At 40.8% G+C, this 24,511-nt stretch overlaps 1 protein-coding gene across 3 annotated transcripts in view; it reads right to left on the bottom strand.

Annotated features, from left to right (window-relative positions):
• The window catches only part of Grid1 (glutamate ionotropic receptor delta type subunit 1), a 702,171-nt gene that overhangs the window by 25,274 nt on the left and 652,386 nt on the right, over positions 1-24,511 (bottom strand). For all 3 annotated transcript variants that reach the window (XM_078038861.1, XM_078038864.1, XM_078038852.1), the window contains one exon: positions 19,133-19,328. In XM_078038861.1, the coding sequence (XP_077894987.1) occupies positions 19,133-19,328 (196 nt within the window). The remainder of the gene's footprint in view (positions 1-19,132; positions 19,329-24,511) is intronic.

Here is a 24,511-nt window from a genome sequence, read left to right as displayed (position 1 = left end):
TATGGGTATAGACTGAGGAGTGGAATAGCTGGGTCAAATGATGATTCCATTCCCAGTTTTCCAAGGATTCTCCATACTGCTTTCCATATTGGCAGCACTAATTTGCAGTCCCACCAGCAATGTATAAGTGTACCTTTTCCCCACATCCTCTCCAACACTTATTGTTGTTTGTCTTCATAATAGCTGCCATTCTGACTGGTGTGAGATGAAATCTTAAAGTAGTTTTGACTGGCATTTGCAGGTAAATGCATGGAGTTGGAGAATATAATGCTAAGTTAGCCACTCTCAAAAAACAAAATGCTGAAAATTTTCTCTAATTTAAGGATGCTGATTCATAGTGTGTGGGGGTGGGGGTTGGGGGCAGGATTAGATGAATTCTAGATAGGGCAAAGGGGAGGGAAGGGAAGGGAAGGGAGGGGGTATGGGTGTAGGAAAGATGGTGGAATAAGATGGACAATATTAACCTAAGTACATGTATAAAGACATGAATGGTGTGTCTCTACTTTGTGTACAGCCAGAGATCTGAAAAGTTTTGCTCTATATATGTAATATGAACTATAATGCATTCTGCTGTCATATATAACAAATTAAAATTAATTTTTTTTAAAAAAATAGAGCACACAGCACAGTATGTTGGTGAAACAATTTGGAGACAAGTAGTCCAGGCTTTTCCTTAGAATCCCTGGTCAGTGGCTTGAGTTCTCTGAGTTGCCTGGCCTCACCTAGGGGAAGGAGCATGCCCCTATCACATGCTTGCCACAGGAAAAGTCGGTGTGAAACGTGCCCGATGCATTAAATAACTCAAACAATAACACATTATCCCCATGATCATGAAAATCATCACCAGCATCATCTTAGAGCATAAAGTTTGGATCCTGATTAGAATGCAATTGCCTTGGGATAAATAACACTTGAAATTGTCCTCCATCATCAGCCTGGTAAATTAGAAAGACTGTTAGACTGGGTTACAGTCTCGGCCCAATTACTGACAATTTATAGGAGGATCCCAGACAATCCTTAAGGTCTTCTCTAGCTTTAACATCCATAGAGTCTATGCTGTAAACTAGTGTTTCTCAAAGTGTGTTCCCTGGAAGGGCTGTGTTAGCATCACTGGGAAAACTGACAGGAAATATAAGCCTATCAGGTCTCATACTAGACGCACTGCAGGAGAGAGAGGGGGCCCATGAGTCTGTTTGATAACCTCTCCAGGTGATCCTGGTGCCTGCAAAAGTTGAGACATGACAACATAGACCTCTGGGTCAATTAATCCCTGCTCTTCTCCTGAAAGCAGATTTAGAAAGGGAGAGAGTATTAAGGCTGTAAGGTCTTGATTTGGGGTACTAAATGGAAGAGGAGACGGTTAGAGAATGGAGAGACCAGTGCTATTAAAAACAAACTCTGAAGGAAAAATCACACCACATTGAATATCTTCCTGAAAAGTTCTCTACTTGGTGCTTTCACATTCATCCTTCTGGAAAGATCAGGATAAATTTCATAGTAAAAACTGGTCCATTTTCTACTCATCCACGGAAATCAAGGATTAGAAAAAATTATGCCCAAAGTCATGGAATCAGTTATCTCCAGAGCTTACATTTCTCCCCAGATTTCATTGACAACAGGTGGTTCTCCCCTCTGCTATGTTCAAGCTCAGGAGCCTAAAATGCCACAAGGAGCCCCCTGAGCAAACCCTTGTGTTCTTGGGGGTTTCTTTTGTTTTGTTTTGCACTTTTGCTAACAAGATTTTGCTAATGACTTCTGCCTCTAGCCCCTGATCCATTATGGCTGAATTCCCCTCTGGGGCATCTGGCACTCTTGGGAGAAACAATCTTACTTAGTAAACCAAGAATTGTTCTAATGGGAGAGGTTTGTTACATCCCCAAGGAAAAAAAAAAGATCTGGTTTCATACAAAGGAAAAAGAAAAAACTAACTCGGGAGAACCAGTGGGGGCCTCTTTAAAATCAGAAAGGTACACTATCGGCAAAACTAGAAGCCATAAACAAGCTCCGCAGCAGGGCAAAGGGACACATTGATTTCCAATGATTTGTCAAAATTTTAAATTGTCCAAAGACCATAATAAACAATAATCTAATCAGGGTTATTCAATGGGAAAAAATTAAGAACGATCTAAAAGAAAGAGTAAACGGGTTTGCTGAGATACAAAAGAGATTATAAAGGAAAAAGAATACAGAATGAAAAATGCTATCCCAGAGAAGTGAAATAGCCAAAGAACACACAAACTCGGGGAACACAGAGGACGGGTGCCTGTGTGGTCAAACATCTGAAAAAGCACAGGGACAGATTTTGCAGGCACTTCCTGTGTGTCAGGTACACACACACACACACACACACACACACACACACACACACTCATATGCAAACTGTTATTATTTGGATGTGAGGTGTTCCCCAAAAGCTCATGTGTGAGTCAATGCAAGAAGTTTTTAGAAGAGAAATGATCTGGTTAGGAGAGTCTTAATTGAATCAGTGAATTAGGTTTGTGATGGGATTAACTGGGTGGGGGTTGAAGGCAGGTAGTGTGTGGCTGGAGGAGGTGGGTCACTGCAGTCGTGCCTTTGGGGTATACACATTGTATCTGGCGAGAGGATTCTGTCCTTCTCTGCTTTCGGATCATCATGTGAGCCACTTCTCTCCACTACAGTCTTCTGCCATGACATTCAGCCTCATCTCAAGCCCTGAGGAATGGTCCCAGCTGTCTATGGACTGAGCCCTCTGAAACTATGATCCCCCAAATAAACTTTTCCTTCCCTAAAATTGGTCAGGTCTTTTAGTCACAGCAGCAAAAAAAAAAAAAAAAAAAAAAAAAGCTGTCACACACACACACACACACACACACACACATACATACACAAAAGAATATAAATTCTTTGACCATGTATGTCCTATCCATTCCCCCTAATGTGATTTCTGGCATAGAGTTACTGACAAATAAATATGTGGAAATGATTAAGTGAAAATCTGAACCATGGAAGTCTTGAATCTGAGAAGCCTGAGGGCTTGGACAGTATGGACTTCTACCCTGCTGTCTCCTCCATAGGCTGAGCTCCAGGGACAGCATCAATGGGCATTATTGGCCTGTGGCTAAGAGTCACTTTCTAAAACCCAAGAATAAACCAAATACTAACACAACAATAATTATAACAATAAGTACCACTGATTTAAGCAGATGATATCCAACTCAAGAGAGCATGAGGATCACCCCCCCGCCTCCTGGCATGTTAGAACACAAATTGCTAACCTCCCTATCTCCAGCTTCTGATTGATTAGACCTGAAATAAAGCCCAAGAATTTACATTTCTTTTTTTCTGTTTTTAATTGGTTCTTTTAGTTACACATGACAGTAGATTCTATTTTGATATATTTATACAGGCATGGAATGTATCTTATTCTAATTAGGATCCGAGTCTTGTGGATATGTATAGTGTGGAGATTCACTGTGGTGTATTCATAATGTTCAATTCATTCTAGTGTCTTTCCTATTCCTATCTCCCCTTCCTTCCTGTCATTCCCCTTTGTCTAATCCATTGAATTTCTATTCTCCCCCACCGTACATTATGGGTTAGCATCCACATATCAGATAAAACATTTGACCTTTGTTTTGGGGAGTTGGCTTATTTTATTTAGCATAATAGTCTCTAGATCTATTCATTTACTGGCAAATTTCAGAAGATCATTCTTTATGGCTGAGTGATATTCCACTGTGTATATGTATAATGACTTCTTTTTCCATTCATCTGTTGATGTGCATCTAGGTTTGTTCCATAGCTTAGCAATTGTGAATTGTGCTAGTATAAACATTGATGTGACCACATCACCGTAGTATGCTGATTTTAACTTTTTTGGTTATATATTGAGGAGTGGGATAATGGGTCAAATGGTAGTTCCATTCCTAGTTTTTTTGAGAAATATCCATATTGCTTTCCAGAAGTGGTTGTACTAATTTGCAGTCCAGCCAACAATGTATGAGTGTACCCTTTCCCCACATCCTCACCAAAATTTTTACTTGTATTCTTGACAATTGTCCTTCTGGTTGGCATGAAATGAAATCTTCGTATAGCCTTAATTTACATTTCTCTAATTATTACAGATGTTGAACATTTTTTTCATATATTTGTTATCTTCATATTTCTTCTTTTGAAAAATGTCTATTTAGTTCCTTTACCCATTTATTGATTGGTGTGTGTGTGTGTGTGTGTGTGTGTGTGTGTGTGTGTGTTTGTACGAGCGCGCGTGTGTGTGTTTTAAGCTTTTTGAGTTCTTTGTATATCCTGGAAATAAAGCCCTATTTGAGGTGCCAGTGGCAAAGATCACGAATTTGCTTTTCTAACAAATTCCCAGGTGCTGTGTGAGCAAGGCTCACCTTTTGAGTACTAAGGTGTTAAAATACACTCTGAAGTGCCTAGTGATTATCTCTTGACCTTACCTCTAATCTTTATAGTAACTCTGGGAAGACCCAGTATCACTATTCTTATTTTTTAAGAGTCAAGTAACCTGTCTGTTTTAGTTAGCTTTTTTGCTGCTGTGACTAAAATACCTGACAAGAACAATTTTAGAGGAGGAAAGTTTATTTAGGGGCTCACAGTTTCAGAGGTCTCAGTCTATAGAAGGCCAGCTCCATTCCTCAGGGCTCAAGGTAAGGCAGGTCATGGCAGAAGAATGTGGCAGAGGGAATCAGCTCACATGATTATCAGGAAGCAGAGACAGAGAGAGAGTCCACTTGCCAGATACATGACATATACCCCAAAGGCAGGTCCCCAATGACCCACCTCCTCCAGCCATACCCTACCCAACTTCAGTGACCACTCAGTTAATCCTGTCAGAGGTTAATCCACCAGTTGGGTTAAGGTTCTCATACTCCAGTCATTTTTCCTCTAAACCTTCTTGCACTGTCTCACACATGAGCTTTTGGGGGATACCTCACATCTAAACCATAAGATTCTGCCCATGGTTCCCAAAAGTTTATGACCATCTCGAAATGGACAAAGTTCATTTTGTCCATTTCCAAGAGTCCTCATAGTCTTCACCATTCCAAGATTGCCGAAAAGTTCAAGTCCAAAGTCTTCTTTGAAACTCAAAGCAATCTTGCATTGTGAACCCCTGTAAAAATCAAAAGCAATTTACAAGTATCCAATACATAAAGGTACAGAGTAGACATCTGTATTCAGGAAAATAGGGGTGTAGAAAGAAGAGATGGGACCAAAGCAAGACTGAAATCCAGCTGGGCATGCTAGGTCCTAAAGTTCTGTGTCCAGCATCTGGAGCACACGGCATCCAGATCCCTTCTCCAAAGAGCTGGTTGGCTGCAGCCCAAATGGCCTTTCTGTTGGCTTCTCTCTGCTCAATTATGAAAGTTTTCCTAGGAAAACTTTTTTCCCATTTATTTGCATTTCTTAATCTCAGGGATCTCCCTACAGCTTTGGCTTCCTTCTCACATCTCTACACTTTGCCCTCTCGGGCTCCCTGCAGGGATCTATGACACTGCTTCACTTTTCCTGGCCTCCCAGGCCTTCCTTTGAGATCTTGGTATAGAAGCCTCCATTACCTCCTAACTGTAGCATCCTGCATTCCTGCAGAACCAGCACCACCATGGTTCACGCCAAGGTCTGTCGCCATCTTGAGCAGTAGTAAAGCCTCCAGGGACCACAGCTGCAGCAGCCTCTGAGTGGTTGGGTGGCTGAGCACGTTGAAAAAGCTTCCTAGGCCCTAAGAAGGATGTACCACTGGTCTCTTCTCAAGAGAATTTTGACTTTTACTCTCTTGAGCCTGAGATGGTGGGGTCTTACCAGCTCCTGATATGCCCTGGAGCCATCTTTCTTGTCTCTAAGCAAAGTCTACCATTTCTTTAGTGGCAGTAATGTCTTTAACAACTACAACTTTCTTTGCCCCACGTTTACTCACACCTTTCAAGTCCAAGTTTTTCAAATCTTTCTGCTCTCTTTTTTGTTCCTGAATATCACAATAAACTTGGCTAAAAGACATCAGCAATATCCATGGCCCTGTCTGAATGCTCTGCTGTCTAGAAATTTCTGCCAGATGAAGAAATCCATCTCTTTTAAAAACAGCCACACAGAAAGTCTTAGAACACAGGCAAAATGCAGACCACTTCTCAGCCAATATACACCACAAATGGCCTCTATTCCAATTATCAATAGTGTCCTCCTTTTCCTCTCAAACCTCACAAGCCCTGTCTTTACTGTGCACAGTCCTGTTGGCATTCTAGTATTCTGAGCTGTCACCAGAATTGCCCATTAAGCTCCACTTACAACAATCTAAAGCATTTCCAGCTTACACTGCTAAATACCTCAAAATCCCTCCCACCAGTTTCAAGAGGCTCCAAAAGCTTATAAACCATATGGTCAGGTTAATCACCGCAATCACCCCACTCCTGGTACAGGTACCAGTTTCTGTTTTAGTCAACTTTTTCACTGCTGTGACTAAAAGACATGAAAAGAATAATTTTAGGGGAGAAAAAGTTTAGGGGCTCTTGGTTTCAAGGTCTCAGTACCTAAAAGGCCACCTCCAATTCTTGAGGCTTGAGATGAAGCAGGGAAGTGGCTTACATGATGACCAGAAAGCAGAGACAGAGTGAGAGTCCACTCACTCATCAGTTGTACCCCAAAGGTATGCCCCCAATGACCCACCATCTCCAACCTTCAGTTACTACTCAGTTATACCTATTATAGGATTAATTCACTGACTGGATTAAGGCTCTCCTAACCCAATAATTTCTCCTCTAAATCTTCTTGCATTGTCTCACACATGAGCTTTTGAGAGACACCTCGCATCCAAACCATAACGCCAGCAGACGATAGATATAAGAACCAAAACTAGTTTTTATTGACTCAAATCCCATGCTCTATTCCCTACACTCTGTTTTCCAAAATGAGCATTTGACTTTGTTGAGATAAAGTTCAAGGGAGACCCAGGAAATTACACCCCGAGGCCAGGGTGGTTTTGCCATCTGAATCAGCCTCCACTTAATGTCTCTCTAGTCATAAAGGGTTGTTGGGAATTAGAAACTCTGACATCCTGAAAGGAGAGAGAAGCAGCAAAATTTCATGAGCTCACAATTGATATTAAAGAATATCCCTTAATGGGCTGGGAGGCCACCTCCAGGGGTTTATGCTGAAGAGCATCCTTCTCTAACTCCACTGGTGGCTAAGTATTCTTTTATGGCCTTTGCTAAAATGTCAGCCTTGAGAGACGGAGCTTGCACTACAGACTTATAGCACACTGAAAAGCTACAAACAAGTCACACTCTGATCAAAAAAGATCCAAAGGGATTGCCATCCTACCCAGCTAAATAAGCTCTGGGATCTACCTGTTAGGACTGACAGCTGTCAAGTGGGGGAATCATAAAGTTCACCACTAGAAGGGCCTGTCAGAGGCACTAGATCACTACATCACCTGATAGAGGCCTTACCGCACAGCCCAGGGACACTGAAGTCTCTGCAGTTTCTTGAAAGTTGTGTTCATCTCATTCCCCACTAACTAATGGAGGTATGGAACCTAAGCCATTCAGGTAATTCCAAGTCCCCTTCCATGTGAAGACTCTTCACATGTTAGAAATACCAAATGCCAAGGATTTTCATTAACAGGTCAACCATTATTATCATGACAATAATAATAATAGGAGCAATAAAAACAAAACAGAGGGATGTTAGAAAGAGTTGGATGATCTGTGGTCAAATGGGTTAACTCTTTGGAGTTTGGCAATCCTTATCTGCAAGATGGAAATATCATAAAACGCCCTCTATATGGAGAGTGAGTGCGAAAACACAATGCCACACACATGCCCATTTCTTTATAGATGTCATGGTCATGCCACTCCTTCTCTCTTTTGTTTCCCGTACAAACAACATTATGCCAACAAAATGGAAATAAAAAACATAAGCTAAGCAAAAATGGCCAACAAGCTGACTGACGCAATAAATCAAAATTGTTTTCATCAGCAATCGCTTCTTGGTTTTTTTTTCAATCTAATCAAATAACAAAACAATTCCCCTCAAAATATAAAAACTTCAGTCATAAAACTCAAAGCAATAATATTCAGTGGAACAAATAGATTGGAATCAGCCCACATTTATAGCCAGAGCTAAGGTGAAGCATATCGGACCTGGGTACAAAGCAAATTACAGGGCCGAGGAAATCTGAAAAAATAAAATCAGAGTTAGGGGGAGTCAACATCCTCCCACTCTCTCTAATGAGGAGCTTGAAAATAATGAAAGTTAGCACGATGGCAAGGATATTGGTTTGAGTCCAGAGCTTACCCTACCAAATTATGAAAATCACAGAAGAAAGTAATTGAAGAATTCATAAAGAGATTTGCTTGGCAATACTCAAAACTCAAAGAGAAGTAATTTAATAAGGGAGGCTCAGAGGGGACTTTCCTTATCTTTGGACTGTATTATCCCAAACCAATCGCCATCAAATAGAATTAAGCAGTAAGGGGTTATTCATGGGCCAACTTAATCAATTGTATGGTAAGCTCCAGAGAGACTGACAAAGTCCCCCAGGGCCCAGGACAGAGTTCTCCTGTCCTCTCCTCCCTTCCTCACCCCTCTTGCTGTCCTTGAAAATGGACCCCAGCAATCCTGCTCATTTACTTTAAGATAGAGGTTCATGACTCATTTCCCACTCAAACTTTCATTTCTTATTCGTTAAACATTTATTTTGTTTGATATCTGTTAATGGATAAGAGGTTTTGATTGCCCATGTACTCTATCCCCATGCCATCCCCTGCCCAAGGTCATGCCTGGGGACAGACAAATAAATAAAAGGCAGCTTCCACTCCAGAGAAGCTCTGAGTCTAACTGGACTGTGACAGACAGAGCAGGGCACTGAGATGACATCTAGTGAAACTGTGCTCTGAGATGCACAGCAGGGAAGTCCAGGAAGACTCAGGGGAAGTGAGTATTTCCTACAAGTCTTTGGGATTGCCAGTAACCAGCTTGACAGACCAAATACAGGTGATGCTACAAACTGTGAGCGCAAAGGTAAGGAGATACCTCTCGGGGTCCTGCAACTGGAGTTTGTGTGAGTGGCTGTCAGGCACAGCTTAGGCTTCACTCTGACCGCACCACTTCTCCATTTCTACAGATTCAAAGGATAAGGATAAGGGTGCTGGTATAGGAAAAGTCCCAAGTTCAAATCTTGGGTCTGGTACTGACTTGGGCTCAAATGTTAGCAAGTCCTTGCCCTCTTGGGACCTCAGTTTCCTCATCAATGAGCAATTGCAGTTGACCTAATGAGTGGGAGAAACCTAACCCACATCTGATCCATCCCTGGCCTCTCTAAAGTAGCTCATTACAATTAAATTAAACTCCCCCTTGTCCAGACATGGACAAAAGTCCTCAAGGGAGGGAAAGAAAACCCTTGGTAAAGCAAGGAAAGAAAGGATAACACCCAGCCCCTTATCAGCCTTCATCTTCTCCTTGACCTGACATCAATTCTAACTCAATTTTAGACTGAGTCAAGTCCACTTTTATGTATTAGCTGAGCTCAGAACTAGTAAATGAGTTGACAAATAAATGAATGATAAGAGGTCAAAGACCTGATATTTAAAATAGCAAATCATTGCAGAAATATGTTACTTAAAGAAAGTTCTGTGTGCATCACTCCACATTGAAGAGTGGTAGACTTGTAATCACAATCTTACTCAATTTCCTCAAACTCACCCCAATTTATATTTCACAATTTCTGAAGGCAATGTCTAATGTGGGCCAACATAAAAAAAACTGGAAAAGAAAATTATTTTTAGCTCTATTCAAGTTCTAAGAATAGTAAAGTAAACTGAAGCAAAAATACAGACATACACAAGTACGTATGTATATATGTGAAGAGAAAGAGAAAGAAAGAAATACAATGAAGGACATGAGAAGAGAAGAAGATAATACCAATTTGTACAATAGTTTCTCCTAAATGTGAATCACAAGGATTTGAAGAGAGGATAAAAAACAAAACACTGAAATCTGATTTTTTTTTTAATTTCAAACACAAGAATGTAACTCATTCAAAGCCCTGCTTTTGATAATACTCAGTAATGTTTTGTGAAGAATTATAAACATTTATATCAAATTCCAGTTTTAGGAATTAAACCTAAACAAATATAAGTAGAAACTGAATTCCTTACACTGTTATTTATGTTTATGGAAATGACCCAATGACAATCAAAAAGGGAATGCTTAGGTAAATTAGTTTAGATTTACTTGATGTATTAGTTAGCCACTAAATGATTTTTTAAGTCTTACAACAGTGTCAGAAAAGTGAAGTATAAAATATATTTTCTATGACATCATAATTATAGAAAACTTTCACAGAAATTCAAAAAAGACTAGACATAAACATGCAAAAGAATTCCCAGAATTGTATTTAGGTAGAGGAGAAAAAAAAATGTTAATTGGATTTCTTTTGATTATTTTAATGTTTTTCACTTTCTAGAATATTTTAAGCTTTTCTTAATGGTTACATATTACATGTAAATTATAAACATATAGCCTAAAGACTCTTTTCCCTCAAACTGCTTTTCATTTTAACAGTGCAAATGGATTGGGAGATATTTAAGTGCATTTGGAGTGGGGCTAGAGCACAGTTTGAGCATGTGAAGAGGGCTCCACCACATTTACTTGTCCACAGCATCTAGAACCTAGGAGACAATTGCAAAGCAATGAAAATATTACTGTCCTCCTTCTCCTGCAAGCCAAACTATATATTTAGTAGAAACACACCTGGATATTTTGTCCACATGGAACTCAGCTGTCTTTTCTACCTCTGCTATCTCCATTATCTTTTTGTATACTTCATTTCCAGCTTAGAACTTTTCTTTCTTATGCTCATACTTTTATCTTCAAAACAGAAAGGACAAATAGGCATATGGATTATGTGTGTACATGGTGGAATCATCAAAGGACGCCTCCAATCTCACAAGATGGATAATTCCTCGCTCTGTGCCCCCATGTGCTTTTTAAATTTTTTTTTAATTTTTAGTTTAAGTGGACACATACCTTTATTTTATTTATTTATTTTATGCAGTGCTTACGATTGAACCCAGTGTCTCACATGTGCTAAGCAAACATTCTACAACTGAGCCACAACCCTAGCCACTCCATATGCTTTGTCATATTCAACCGCAGCCATTTGCCATCCTCCAGAACTCAGTAGGGATACCCTGAAGAAAAATTGTCTGAGACTTCATTTTTTAAAAAATCGTTTAATATTTCTGTTTTGTTTTTAATTTATTTTAACTGATACATAAAAACCTAAAAATCATACAAATTAATGGGGGTCCCATGTAATGTTGGATACATGTATATATTGTGTAATGTTCAAATCAGGTTAAACATATTTATGTCCTCAAACATCATTTCTTTATGGTAAAAACTTGGAAAATCCTTGCTTCTGGCTTTTTTGAAATGCGCAATATATTATCGTTATTTTTAGAGACTTCACATTTTGAGCTGAGAATAAAAACACATCATACAAAATTCAAAGAATGGAGCTAAAATGGTGCTTAGAGGTAAATGTATAGCTCCGATTTCTATATGAGGGACGAAAGCAAGTATAAAATGAATTATCTAAGCACTAACATTAAAATGCTATAGGTAAGAGCAAATTGTAACCAAAGTAAAGAGAGGGAAATATTTTTGACATAAAACTGAGATCGATAAAATATAAAAATAATAGCAAAAATTAATGAAGTCAATTAAGTTTCATTGGATATAAAAACTGTGTTCTTGGATCAGAAGATTCAGTGTTATAAAAATATTAATTTTCCCTCTAATTATCTGCCTGTTAAATGTATCAAACTATCAAAATGCAATAGTTTGTTTTCTGAAGCAAGTGGCAAGGCGATTCTAAAATTTAAATGGAAATGCAAAGGATCTATAATTGTCCAAACAATCTTGTAAAAGAAGAACACAGCTGGAAGACTGATACTACCTAACTTAAGAAATTATTATAAAACTACTATGATCCGCTTTGTACTGTCATAACAATAGGCAGATTAATGAAGCAGTAGAACATCTAGAAATAGACTAGTGCCTATCTACCTTGATTTTCAATCAAATTAACTCATCTATTTTTCAAGTAAGTACAGGAAATTTGAACAAATGATGGTAGCTCAATTGCACACGTGTATATAGAAATAAGTGAACCAGGATCCATTCTTCATTCCAGATGCAATATTAATTTCAGAACCACCATAAAAACTAAATGTAAGAACTTCAGGAAAAAAAAACTTGTGAACTCAGATTAGGTAAAACTTTTAGGCAGGACACAAAAAGTATTCACCATAAAAGAAAAGAAAAATTGATATACAGTTTGTTATCAAAATTAAAAATTTCTACTTCTCAAAAGACACCATTAGGAAAACAAATGGGCAAATTACAGACTGAGAATTGTATTTGCAATACTTATATTTCATCAAGGACTTACATCCAGAATATATTAAAAATATAATCATATAAATCAGCAAAGAAAAAGATTTGGTGAATTTGTAAAAATAGACTGAAGCTCACATTCTGAAAGAAGATATATGAATGGCCAATAAGTACATGAAGTTCTCAATATCCCCAGTTACCAAATTAAAACAATGATGAGGTTATCTGTTCACACTCACTCAGCTGGCTATAATTTAGCCAAAAAGTTAAAATCGGCTACAATTAAGGCATTCCAAGACTGGTGATGCCAATGTTGGTTGGGACGCCCGGTAACTGGGACTTACAGTTACATGAGCAGTGTATTACAAACTGGAGGGTTAAATAGCATGACCACATGGGAGGTACTTTCACACCACATTGAAGACACATCTACCCTACCGCCATCCACCCTACTGCCCAGGAATTCCACCCTTTTGTATTTAGCAAAGAAAAATGGAAACATATCTCTACACGGGACTTGTAGAAGAATATTCATACTGTCTTATTCATAATGAAAATATGCATTAATTGGAGAATAAACAAATTAAGATTTCTTTTTTTTCTTTTTAATATTTTCTTATTTTTATATTGCGGATTGAGCCCAGGGGTGCTTTACCTCTAAACTATATTCCCAGTCCTTTGTATTTTGGGATAGACTCTTGCTAGAGATTTATTCTTAAAATGGAATATTACTCAAGGAAAAAAAAAGAAAGGAAAAACATAGTATAATATTGATATCCACAACTTCATGGGTAAATGTCATAGACATTTTGTTGAGTGAAACAAGCCAAACACAGATATATCTATTCTACATAGTCCATTTATGTGAACAACGAGAATGGGTAAACTTAATCTGTGTGGCTGGACACCTGTGCTTGCCTCAAGGTGGGGGATTGGGTATCTAGAAAGAGAGAAGGAAATTTAAGAGGTTCCATACCTTATTTTGGGGGTTGATTATACAACTGTATGTAACTGTCTAAACTCATGAGATGCAAACTTTAAATGTGTGCTTCTTACTGTATGTCAACAATATTGGATGAAAACACTAAATGCCATTTGTTTCCTTTAATCTTATTTTATGAACATATGGCAGATGCTAAGACAGTGTGCTGATATCTACTGAATGCATACCTTAGTCTGCAATCCACACTGGATGCTTTCAACTTTATGCATTAGTAAACTCATATCTAAGCTGGGCAGGCTTTTCTGAAGTCTCACAGATGGTTCAGAAAGGTGAATTTACTTGCTCAAAGCCATAGATCAAATCAGTTTGAATATGAAATTTAAACTCACATTTCCTAACTTAGGCAAAAAAAAAAATGACTCAAACTATATTTCTTGAATGGATGAAGATGTGAATAAATAAATGAATCAATAAAGAGAAGAGACCATCCAATCTGTAAAATGGAAAATTGTGCTTTTAAGCAGGTACCAAAGATACAGAAACGAAAGACCACCTGACATGAGTGGCTGGGAAGGAAAGAGGCTATTGGAATCCCCAAACCACATGGATTTGGAAGCAGAGAAAGGAAGAAACTTGGGTCTTGAGACACACTGCCACCAAGCACTGCTGTTGTCTCCACTACAGAAAGCTGCTGAGGGGTCAGAACTGCACCCTTCCCATTATTTGGGGCAAACCTCTCTGATCTTTGAACCAAGACCTTCCCCCCCAAAACACAAAGAAGTGCCATTCCATGTAGACCTCTCCCCTTCTCAGTAGGAATTCCCAGATGCCACTCCAGGTGCTGCCTAACACAAGGCCACCCTCCACGCCACACTCCTTTCAAATGGAGGGTGCTATGGGGAACTGAAGTTCTCGATCTTTCCTTGGAAGACTGCAGTCCTTCCAGGACCACTGTTCCTGCCACAAACCCTATCCCTGACACTCAGCAGCGAGTGTGGGCAATGAAAGCAGCCTTCCTCAGGGAGCAGAAGGGAAGAGGTTGGGAACAAATGCTGGTGAGGCGAGGCGGTGCCAGGGCAAGCGTTAGATCGGTGGTGGAAATAAATAAGATTTGTGGGCCCGTTTTCTCTCTGCATTTGCATTCACACTTTATGACCTCAGCGATATTCACCGAGTGGAAAAAAACCACCCTCTGTGAAGACTGCTGGCCTCAAAAGCTACTTCCTTCTGAAAAATACTATCTCTAGCCACAGGGTCTGAGACAAGCGACTCATCTATTTATTCAAAGAGCTCAATGAGCTGTAAAGATTGACATTTAAACTATTAACACTATATTCTAGTTGACAATGTTATTAAATATTAGGTCTGATTTATGGAAAGGCTTAATCAATTGGCAGTCCAGGTCGGCTTGGCACCGCACCGAAATTGGGTTATGCTGGGTTTTACTTGATAGAGTTGATCAAGCTACAGGGAAAAAAAAAAAAGAAAAGAAAAGAAAAGAAAAAACCCACCAGCAGAATTAAAGTCTGACTTCATGTGACACAGTTATTATCATACAAATTTGAACCACTTCCAGCTCAATCTGCATCTCATAGTTTCTCCCAATTGATAATTTTAATAATTTGGAAATCAAAAGATAAAATCACATACTTAAATTATCTTTGCTATGACACATGGAAGGAAGGAAAGGCTTTTAAAAATGAAAGCCAGGCACATATCTTGCTACTTTGGTGTGAAAGTGGAAGGAAAATAAAAGCACAAGTGCAGACTATGCAAAGAAGCAGAAACACACTGAGGGACAGAGTCACCAAAGGGCCATTGGGAATTAGAAGTGTGATTGTCCTTCTGTGGCTGAAGAATTTTCCAGAAGTCCCATGGTAGGTAGCTCTTCATCTTTGCCAGGATGCCTGCACTGCACAGAAGCAGGCTCTGAGATTTGGAGAGACTGCTTCTACCTGAAATATTAGGCTCAAGACCATTTTCCCACTGGCTGGGTTTTTCTTTCTGGTTTCTGGATTTAAGTCATTGTCCTCACTTAGGGAATGACCATCTCCAGTCTGGTTTACTCAGGCCCAGGAACTTATAAGATGGCTGACTCTATTACCTGGGGATGTGGGGAGGGACAGCTCTATAGACAAAGGAGAGAGGAAGCATTTCAGTCCAGTAGCTCATGAGGAAGGAAGATTCTAGAATACATCCAAGAACTTTCTCCAATAAAAAAAAAAAAACGCAGTACACTTCATTTTCTGACAATATTATAAACTTGCTTTTATGACACTAGTTATAAAAAACTTTAACATTTGTCTAGCTCTGGGAGTCATGGTTTTCCTTGGAGATTCAAATGCAAGAGAAAGATCTGTGACCTCAAAGCCAGGTCAGGGTATATAAAATGATTATGTCGTAAAAGGAACACATTCTATGAACTGAGAGATCAGATGCTGCATCAGGAAGCTATAGGTATTGGTAAGGAGTCCTTTATTTGTATCCCTCATTATTTACTTTTATACTGACTTATTCAGTATAAAATATATCCTTTTTTTTTTATTCAGTGAGATCCTAAAAACCACCAGATGGTGATAAATTTCTGATGTGACATCAAGAAACCAGGGACAAGCAGGATGAGAAGGAGGCATTTTCCAGATGACCCAACTCCAGATTTATCAACCTCTAGGTGGGAGCTTAATGGTGTATGTTTACCTTTCTCAAGTAACCAGGGCAGGCATGTAGATCTTGCAAAAGAGAAAAGGGATGGCATGCACAGGGAGCCAAACTCCGCCTGACTTGGTCTAGGTTTATTTATTTGGTAAAGCAGGTAGATGCACAAAATGGTATTAATCACAACACTTGCTTTAAGGCATCTGTCCATTTGTGCAGGCATGTCCCTCTTGTATAAATAAATCATTTACTACTTATCATAATGAGAAATGAAAAATAAAAATAAAATTCTTGCTAGTCTAAACCTAACACTGACTCTGACTTACATCCAACAATATGTTTCTTTCCTTCCTATTGCTCAGCATATCCCATCTGGAGCAACCACTATGGCGAATCTTGTATTTTATCATTACTGTGGATGTGTATGTGAGGGTGTTTTATACATTTTTAAAAGGGTGTGATAGTGTACGTTATTTTTTATTAGTTGACCCACATGAAATTGTCTATCGTGATTTTTTGCTCAATATTATTCTGCTAAGATTCATCCATATTATTCAATGCAGCTGTAGTTCATTCATTTCATTGCATATAAAATTTTTCACCCTGTTAATGGTCATTTGGATCACCTCCAGGGTTTTGGCTCTATAAGCAAGGCTACTTTTTTTTTTTTTGTCTCCAGGAGTGCATGTAGACATTTATTTTGGGTGAATACACAGGATTGGAATTGCTGGGCTGTAAGGTACACAATATTCTATCTTATAAGAGAATGACAAACTCTTTTCGAAACTAGTTGTACTGAACACACTCCCACCAGCAATTAAGCACCTGTTACTCCACATCCTCTTCACCACCTCTCATTTTATGCCAGTCTAATTGGTGTAAAATGATATATCTTTATGGTCTTGATTTGCATTCGCAGATCACTAATGACTTGGAGCATCCCTTTCTATGATTAGCAGCCATATGTATTGCCTTTTTTTGTGAAAGGCCTGTGCAAGTCTTTTGCCCATTTTTCTATTACATTGTTTGAGTTTTTCTTACTGATTTATAAGTGTTCATGATATTTTCTTGAGATTAATTGAATATTGGTTATATGTGTTGTAAATGTCCCCCCTTTAAAGTGTCTTGTGAAAAGTATCTAACTTTCTGAAGAAGTGTTTTTATTTCTTTGTAGCATGTTGCAATGAATCTTCATAAGATCCTCTGTGGATGGAGTGTAGGCTTTCTCTGAGATAAAGAAGGCTGGAAGAGGGAACTCAAAGCCCATTCGGCCTAGGCCTCACACTTGCAAAAGGCTTCAATCAACTTTGTGTTCACTGTCTCTAAATGAGGTCACCTACAACTGCAAAGACTCACTGTCAGGGAAGAAAGGAGAACCTGCAGCTATTGACTAGAGAGCCATCTTTTGTGCTGCACTGAGAATTAAGTGGGTCTAATAAAGCTTGTGAGCATGAGAATATCACAGTACATTGAATTCTATTATTCTGGCTCAATGTAAACATTCAAAAGTATCATAACATTTTTATATATTTATATATAAATATCTAATATATACATATATATTATATAAGTCTTTAAGGAGATCCCCCAAAAGAAAATTGCCCTGGCTTCTTTCAACTCTTAAGAAGCCCCAGACAGGGAGAAAAGCATGTTCCATTCACACTGTTGGTGAGTTGTAGAATTGTGATTCATACTCAAATATGTCAGTCTCTAAAGCCCAGACACATTCTGCTATTCAACATAGCTAAACAATAAGGAGAAGTCCCTCAAACAATGACTACTTGAGAACATGTTCCCAATCCCAGAACCCACAGAACTGAGGCCACACTCCACCCTGATACCCATGAGCTTCCCAGTCAGGCCTCAGGCCCTGTGCCCTGGATGCCTGAAGCTCTCTTGGGAAGGAGGGGCTAGCAGTTTGCCAGGACACTTTTCCTCTTAAAGAGCAGGGCAGTGAGCCCTGGTGACCCCCAAAGTTTCTCCAAGCCGTTCTTAGAAGCAATAAGGTCAGACAGTCACAGAGTGGAGGGAAACATGAGAGAGAGAGAGACAACACACACACACACAGAGAGAGAGAGAGACAGTATATGAGAAAAGTTTCTTCAGAGGTTGGGAGAGCATAGCATGGGGTAAGAATGAGAGGTGACACAGAGGCAGCTGAGTAGGGAGTAGCTACAATGCTTGCCCCAAGGCTTCATATCTTTTTCTGGACTCCTCATGAATGACTTCAGCCACCTCACGTTGGGAGTACCTGGACAGAAAGATGCCTCCACCAGCATCATCCTTATAACACTTGCCTTCATCCCACCTCCTTCCTCTTCATTGACCTTCAAGGGCTACACAGAAGCACATGGCAGATGAGTACCAAAACCTCAGCTTGGACCCCGAGGAGTCAAGGAGTCAGAGACTAACTAGAAGTCTGACTGTGTCTCTGATCCTCATTTGTTATTATGGGATAATAATGTTCAATGCAGTTTGTTGTAGGAAAGCAACTGAAATAAAGGAGCAAAGTTGTATGCACTGCTGAAGAGGGTGATAACCTTTATCACCCTTCTTCTGTGGCTCTGCCCTCTTTCCACTTGTCCCCCAGAGGTTTTGCCCAGTGTATGCTCCAGGTCAGGCTTGCTGTCCTTCATGCTCCCTCCAAGCACACCTCTTCTTGACAGCACAACCGTGAAGACAAGCCCAGCCTACTTGGCCACCCTTCCCCCATGTGTGTTCTTCACTATCCCAATACCCTGGCTGACTGTGTGTCCACCTCTCCTGCAGCTCCTCCGCTCACTCCCTCCACCTTTCACTCAATACTCTGCTTCTGCAAGCATGCTAAGTGCTCTCACCTGTGATAGGCAGGTACCTGTGGACTACCATCCCATGAGACCATGAGGAGAGAGGTCCAGGGCTGTGAGTAAATGCCTACTCCCTTCTGACCAGCATCCCTTAGCAACTCAGAAGGTTCCTACTAAGCAGCCCCTCTGCTTCTGCAGCCAAGAACAGGCATCTACCTAGAGAATATGATGGTGGATTGCCTTGTAGATAACAGTGCTATCCAAAGGCCTCTAGGAAGGTATGTCCGGCTTCAGGGATAGCCACACCATACCCCATCCCAGCACATATGCCCAGGCACCAACTCCTGCCTACCTTCCTGATGCCTTCTGAGGGATTGGACACACAGTTGTCAGCCCCTCCATTCTTGCTGATGGTCCTCCAGAGCTCAGCAAATGTGCTGTCCTGTTCCAGGGGGTTGGTGCCCTTGGCTCGGAAGTACTCATAGACAGCAGAATCCCGGACGGTGCCATATGACATCTCCACTTGTTTGGACAGGTCCTGGAATGTCCTGAAATGTAGAAAGGCAGCAAAGCATGGGTCCATGCTGCACACTGCGCACCGCAGGGATATAAATGGGCTGTAAAGCCCTCTTGAACTCTAAGCCCCACCATGTCCCACAGTCCACATTCCTCCATCCAACGTCCAACAGCACAAGTCCCTCAGCCTAGAGCAGGACTTGCCCGGCTTCAATCTATCATAGATATGTTTCCTTTGCGCAGATTAATTCAGCAGTATCATATAAAGCCAAGTCCTGTGCTGAGCTTGAGTAATAAAATAGGTAGACATGATTCCTGCTCTCAAGAAGCTCAGAGTCCAACTATAGAAATAGGTGTCTAGACAAATCATCACAGCATAAGAGTCAGGGTAACACAAGACATTAATTACTTAAAGTCTCAAAATTGAATGCCCACAGAGGTTGTGGCTGGAAAGAACCAAGTCAGAAAGACATGATGATCATAACAATGACAATGACTGACAATGACTAGTCCTTGACACTTGGTGCTAATGTGGGACAGATACATACTATGAGGCTGGGTCAATTATAAAGCATCCCTTCCAAAGCTTGCAGATGGGCTGGGGTTCCAGCCAGTTATTGACTTTGATCACCAACCTCCACCAATATGTTTTTCCAAAATATGAAGAAAACTGGATTTTTACATGACATCTTATGATTTTCAAATGTTGGCATTATTTAAAAGACGGTGAAGATTAAACAAAGCACTTCTGAAGGCCTGGGTAGGTGGAAGAGAGGTGGTCATTGTGTTAGGTGCAGACTGGAGGGGCACAGCACATCAGGAAGACCCCCCACCTGAGAACAGACATCTGAGCTGCGGATGGAAGAAGAGACTTCTTTCTGGAAGTAGAAATGTAGATTCACCTCAAATTAAGATGGGGGTCCTGTCCCAATAAACGCATTTTAATTTGAATATGTCATTAAATTTAAAATATGTTTAATACCCCTACCCTCCCAGCTTAGCTTAGCCTACCTTAAACATCCTCAGAAGATTTACATTAGCCTGTAGTTGAACAAAATCGTCTAACACAAAGCTTATTTTAGAATAAAGCATTAAACATCTCATGCAATTTATTGAATATCTGTAACCAAAAAACCCTGGCAAGAGAGCCCTGATTCCCCTCATGATCACATGGCTGATTGGGAGCTGCAGTGCCTGCTGCTGCCCATCATCCTAAGAGAGGATCATACCATGTACCACTAGCCCAGGAAAAGGTCCAAATTCACAATTCAAAGTGCAATTTCTACCAAATGCTTATCACTTTCACACCAACATAAAGTCATAAATCCCTAAGTTGAAACATTGTTAAGTCGAGAATGTCTGTAGTCAGAGCAGGAAGAACCAATTTGTACAAAGTACATTCTTACCCCTGGAAGAGCAGTACCCAGCACAGTGTGCTAAAGATGTCACTTGCAAGACAGATTTGCAAAAGTCAGAAATCCCCATGGGGATCCAGGTTCTCTCCAAGCTCCAACCTGATCACTCCTTATTTATTTCTCTTCTAGAAGTCTCAGTCTCTCTTCCTCCCTCTCATCATTACCCCTACATCTCAGTGATTCACCATTCCCAAGAGAAGAACCCATCTTCCCAGCCTGACCTACACAACCCTCCATCTTCCAGTCTCATCTCTGGAAATTGTTTCACCCTCACACATCACCAGAGCTAATCTTAAAATGAGAAATGCCACCCACTCCCCCTCTATGTCACCAGGCCATCCAACTCCCTTTGCCTGAAATCCCTTTATCTCAATCATACACACCTATTCTCTTCTACAAGCCTCTTGAAGACACAGCTGCTGCCTTTCCCTGTGGGAAGCCATCCCCATCCCTAACCTCCCTGTGCTTTCTCCACACCTTGGAGCCTTCTCAGGCAGCATGAGATCACTGGGATTTCAGAGGAGAGCATTCCAGAAAGAGGACAAGCAGGGGCTCTGGAATCCAGCTACCTGCTTTGCCTCCTAGCCCTACCATTACAAATACTGCAGCCTCCCTGTGCCTCATTTTCTAAATATTAAAATTAGGAACAGAAGCAGAGCCTAAATAACAGAGGGTTACCAAGGAAGGCGAAATGGGATGTGTCTTCAGCTCTCAGAACAGTGCCTGATCCAGTCAGTGCTTGGAAACCAGAAGCAATGATTCCCAGGTAGTACCATACATCTGAGTACCCAGTAGATTGTAAGAATTAGGAAGACTAGAGCTGAAGCAACCCGTCTTTGCATCCGTGGTCTGGATGCAGCTCTGATGGCTGCCTTCCTAGCTGGCACCGAGAAGGGCCAGCGGTGAGTGGAATGCTTCCTCCCGTTTTGGAGGCACATCCCATAGCATTCCTTCAGTTCCTGCTACATGACCCAAAAACAGAGCTCAGAATTCATTTCAATACATTGCGGATGAAAGGAAACATAACATAACAAATTCGATGAAGGAATCTTTCTAATTATTGTTCATTATTTATATCTAATTGAAGCAAGATGTTCCTTTGCTTGAAGGGCCCCAAGGGTTGTAACTCTGTCGTAATTTGCCTGTAATGAAAGGAGGGGAATTTTTTTTTTTTTTACCACATTTTAAAAATTTTTTCTCATGGTAATACAAACAAACACAAGGCTTTGATGAATGGGAAACATCAGGATGAATTACACAGTTGAGCCTAAATACTGAACTACTCTAAATTACTGCAGTTTCCCTGAGTATGGAATGAATGCATAAGTGCCAGGGAGCTCTGCACTCCTGTTTCATCCATGCATTTGAAATGGAGATTTCCTCCCTAGTCTTGGTATTTATTCACAACAGCACCCATGGCCAGAGGCTTGGGGAGCATCTCTGGATGACAAGCAGGCAACCCGAATGTTTATGGTGCTGTTTCCCTTTCCATTCCAGTACAGCTCATCGTTCCCATCTCAGAAAATCACCTTGATGTTCCTCTCCCAGTCTCACCACCAAGACCCCACGGCCTGATCCATCACCTCTCATAGACACAAACTGTGCAGAGACATCTCTATCACAGATGCACACTCCCTCTTTAAAAAAAGGGTTTCCAGGCTCACTAGCATAAGCCACACACAGTAGGTGCTACCATAATATTTTAGGGTGAATAAACCTATGCAAGATTATCTGGGAGGTTGGAAAAGAGGATCCAACTAGTCATACACCAAAGCTGTCCTCTCCCTGGGCAGTTTTCTCTTGTCAGAGTACATGGTTTTGGAAGGAAACCATGCTTCAGGGGAGAATAAAGGAGAGCAAGGACAGCCAGCCATGCAGGTTGCCAAGCCAATGCTGGCAGTCAGCAGAAGACAGATGTTGAAGCCAGATAGGATGCCCATCTGAAAAAGTGAAAGAAGCTTGGCCAGGAGGAGGTGGTGATGACAGCACACTAAATTCAGCACTTCTCTGAAGCCGGTCTCTTCAGTTACAACTGCTAACAAGTATCCAGGCACTCGCACCTCAGGGAGATGAACCTGCCCATCACAAGTGGGGTTTCTGTAAACCATGCAACCCAATAAAGTCATTCCATCAGTTATTTTCCCAATAATTCCTGAGTGTCTACTAGATAAGGCACAGTGGCATGTAGAGAATGGATAAAAAGTGAGCATCCTACAGGATTTGTAGCAGGAGATGGGTAAAGTCAACCAAAATTATTAAACAATACAAGTGGGATGGAAATACAAGTTCATATGGGGCTCCCAGAGACACAGGTGGAGCTGTTAATCCTTGGCCAGAGTGAGGGGAAGCCTTCTTAAAGAGGAGGCATTAAGCTGAGCCAGAAGGATAGGTGGAGCAGCCAGGTAGAGAACCAAGGTGTAAGGCATTCCAGGAAGAGAAGAGATTACCATAAAAGGCCCTGGTGTGCAGAGAAAATACGGATCACATGGGACACACATCATGGGACAATTTTTATCAATTAAAAAGACTGGCAATTTTACCAGTTAAATAGGTCTAGGAAACTGGCAGACCTGGATGAGGGTCCTGACTCTGAACACCTTATCTTTTTGACATATTTCAGTGGTTCTCCAAAGTGGTTTCCAGATCTGTAGTCTCACTAACACCTGGGTCCTTTCGAGACATGCACATTCTTGACTCCTAACCCAAACCTATGGAATTGGAAACTCTGAGGCTGGCATTCATCAGTCTGTGATTCTAATGGATCCAGACCCACTGACTGAGGCAAGTTATCTATGACTGAGGTATTAGTGTTCATAATTCATACCTATCTCACAGAGTTGGCAAACACTAATGATCACAGGCATGTACCCAGCACATAGTCAATGTTCAATAAATGCCTGCTCCTCTGTTAGACTACCAATAAGTAGCCCAAATGGAATCATCAGGGCCATGTGATAGAGTTATGGATACTGGCTGGGGTGGTTGCACCTTGATGGAAGAAGGTGTGGGCAGGCAGCGTGACTCACTTTCTAGGATCAGATGTCCCCATTGAGCCACCTGTCTCTTCAGTAAGAAAGCTGAGGCCCATCCATCTTTTTCCCTCTCACTATCAAGATACATACAAATGCTTCTTATTGGCATTTAATAGTGTGTGGCCTTATTAACAGCACACACTTTAGGTACCTAGGATAAGTAACATGATGACCTTGGGAAGTCTAAACCTAGGCTGAGCGTGGAGACATCCAAACTCCGCTGGCAGGCAAGACCTTTGCTTCATGGGAAATGATGGGACTGCTTCAGAGTCCTCCCTAGGAAAGTCATGAACATCTGGAAAAGAAACTGTTCAGGAGAAATGGCTTCAAAAGTATTGCCCCCAGGAGCCCAGCTGGGTCTGGATTGGCATGTGAGGCTTACCCCATCACTGTTTGCTATGCCTCTCACTTTGAATAACATTTGATGTTGGAATCCTCCCATGGCAAAACCTACCCTCTCCTGCAAATTTACCTTTGGACCAATATTCATTAAACTATGCTGTACTGAAACTGGGTTTGGGACCAATAGAGGCTGCTTCTATCTCTGGATTGCTGATTTTGGGGTCACCTCTAGCTGAAAACATAGCTGACACCTATGAGCACATCAGACTATCTTGGCAAAAGGACTCTGCAAGCATTCCTTGACTCTGATGCAGTTTCCCCCCATTGCACATGCATCTCCCAGAAGTCCCACAAGGTCTCCTTCAGCTGTAGCCAAGGACAGTCCCCCCAGCTCAGCCCCATCTCCCTCCCTTCCTACACCTTTCC

Source organism: Ictidomys tridecemlineatus, chromosome 1 (genome assembly GCF_052094955.1).
Source record: "Ictidomys tridecemlineatus isolate mIctTri1 chromosome 1, mIctTri1.hap1, whole genome shotgun sequence".
Classification (NCBI taxonomy): domain Eukaryota; kingdom Metazoa; phylum Chordata; class Mammalia; order Rodentia; family Sciuridae; genus Ictidomys; species Ictidomys tridecemlineatus.
The sequence above is the reverse complement of the archived record's forward strand: the minus strand, read 5'-3'. Positions and strand labels throughout refer to the sequence as shown.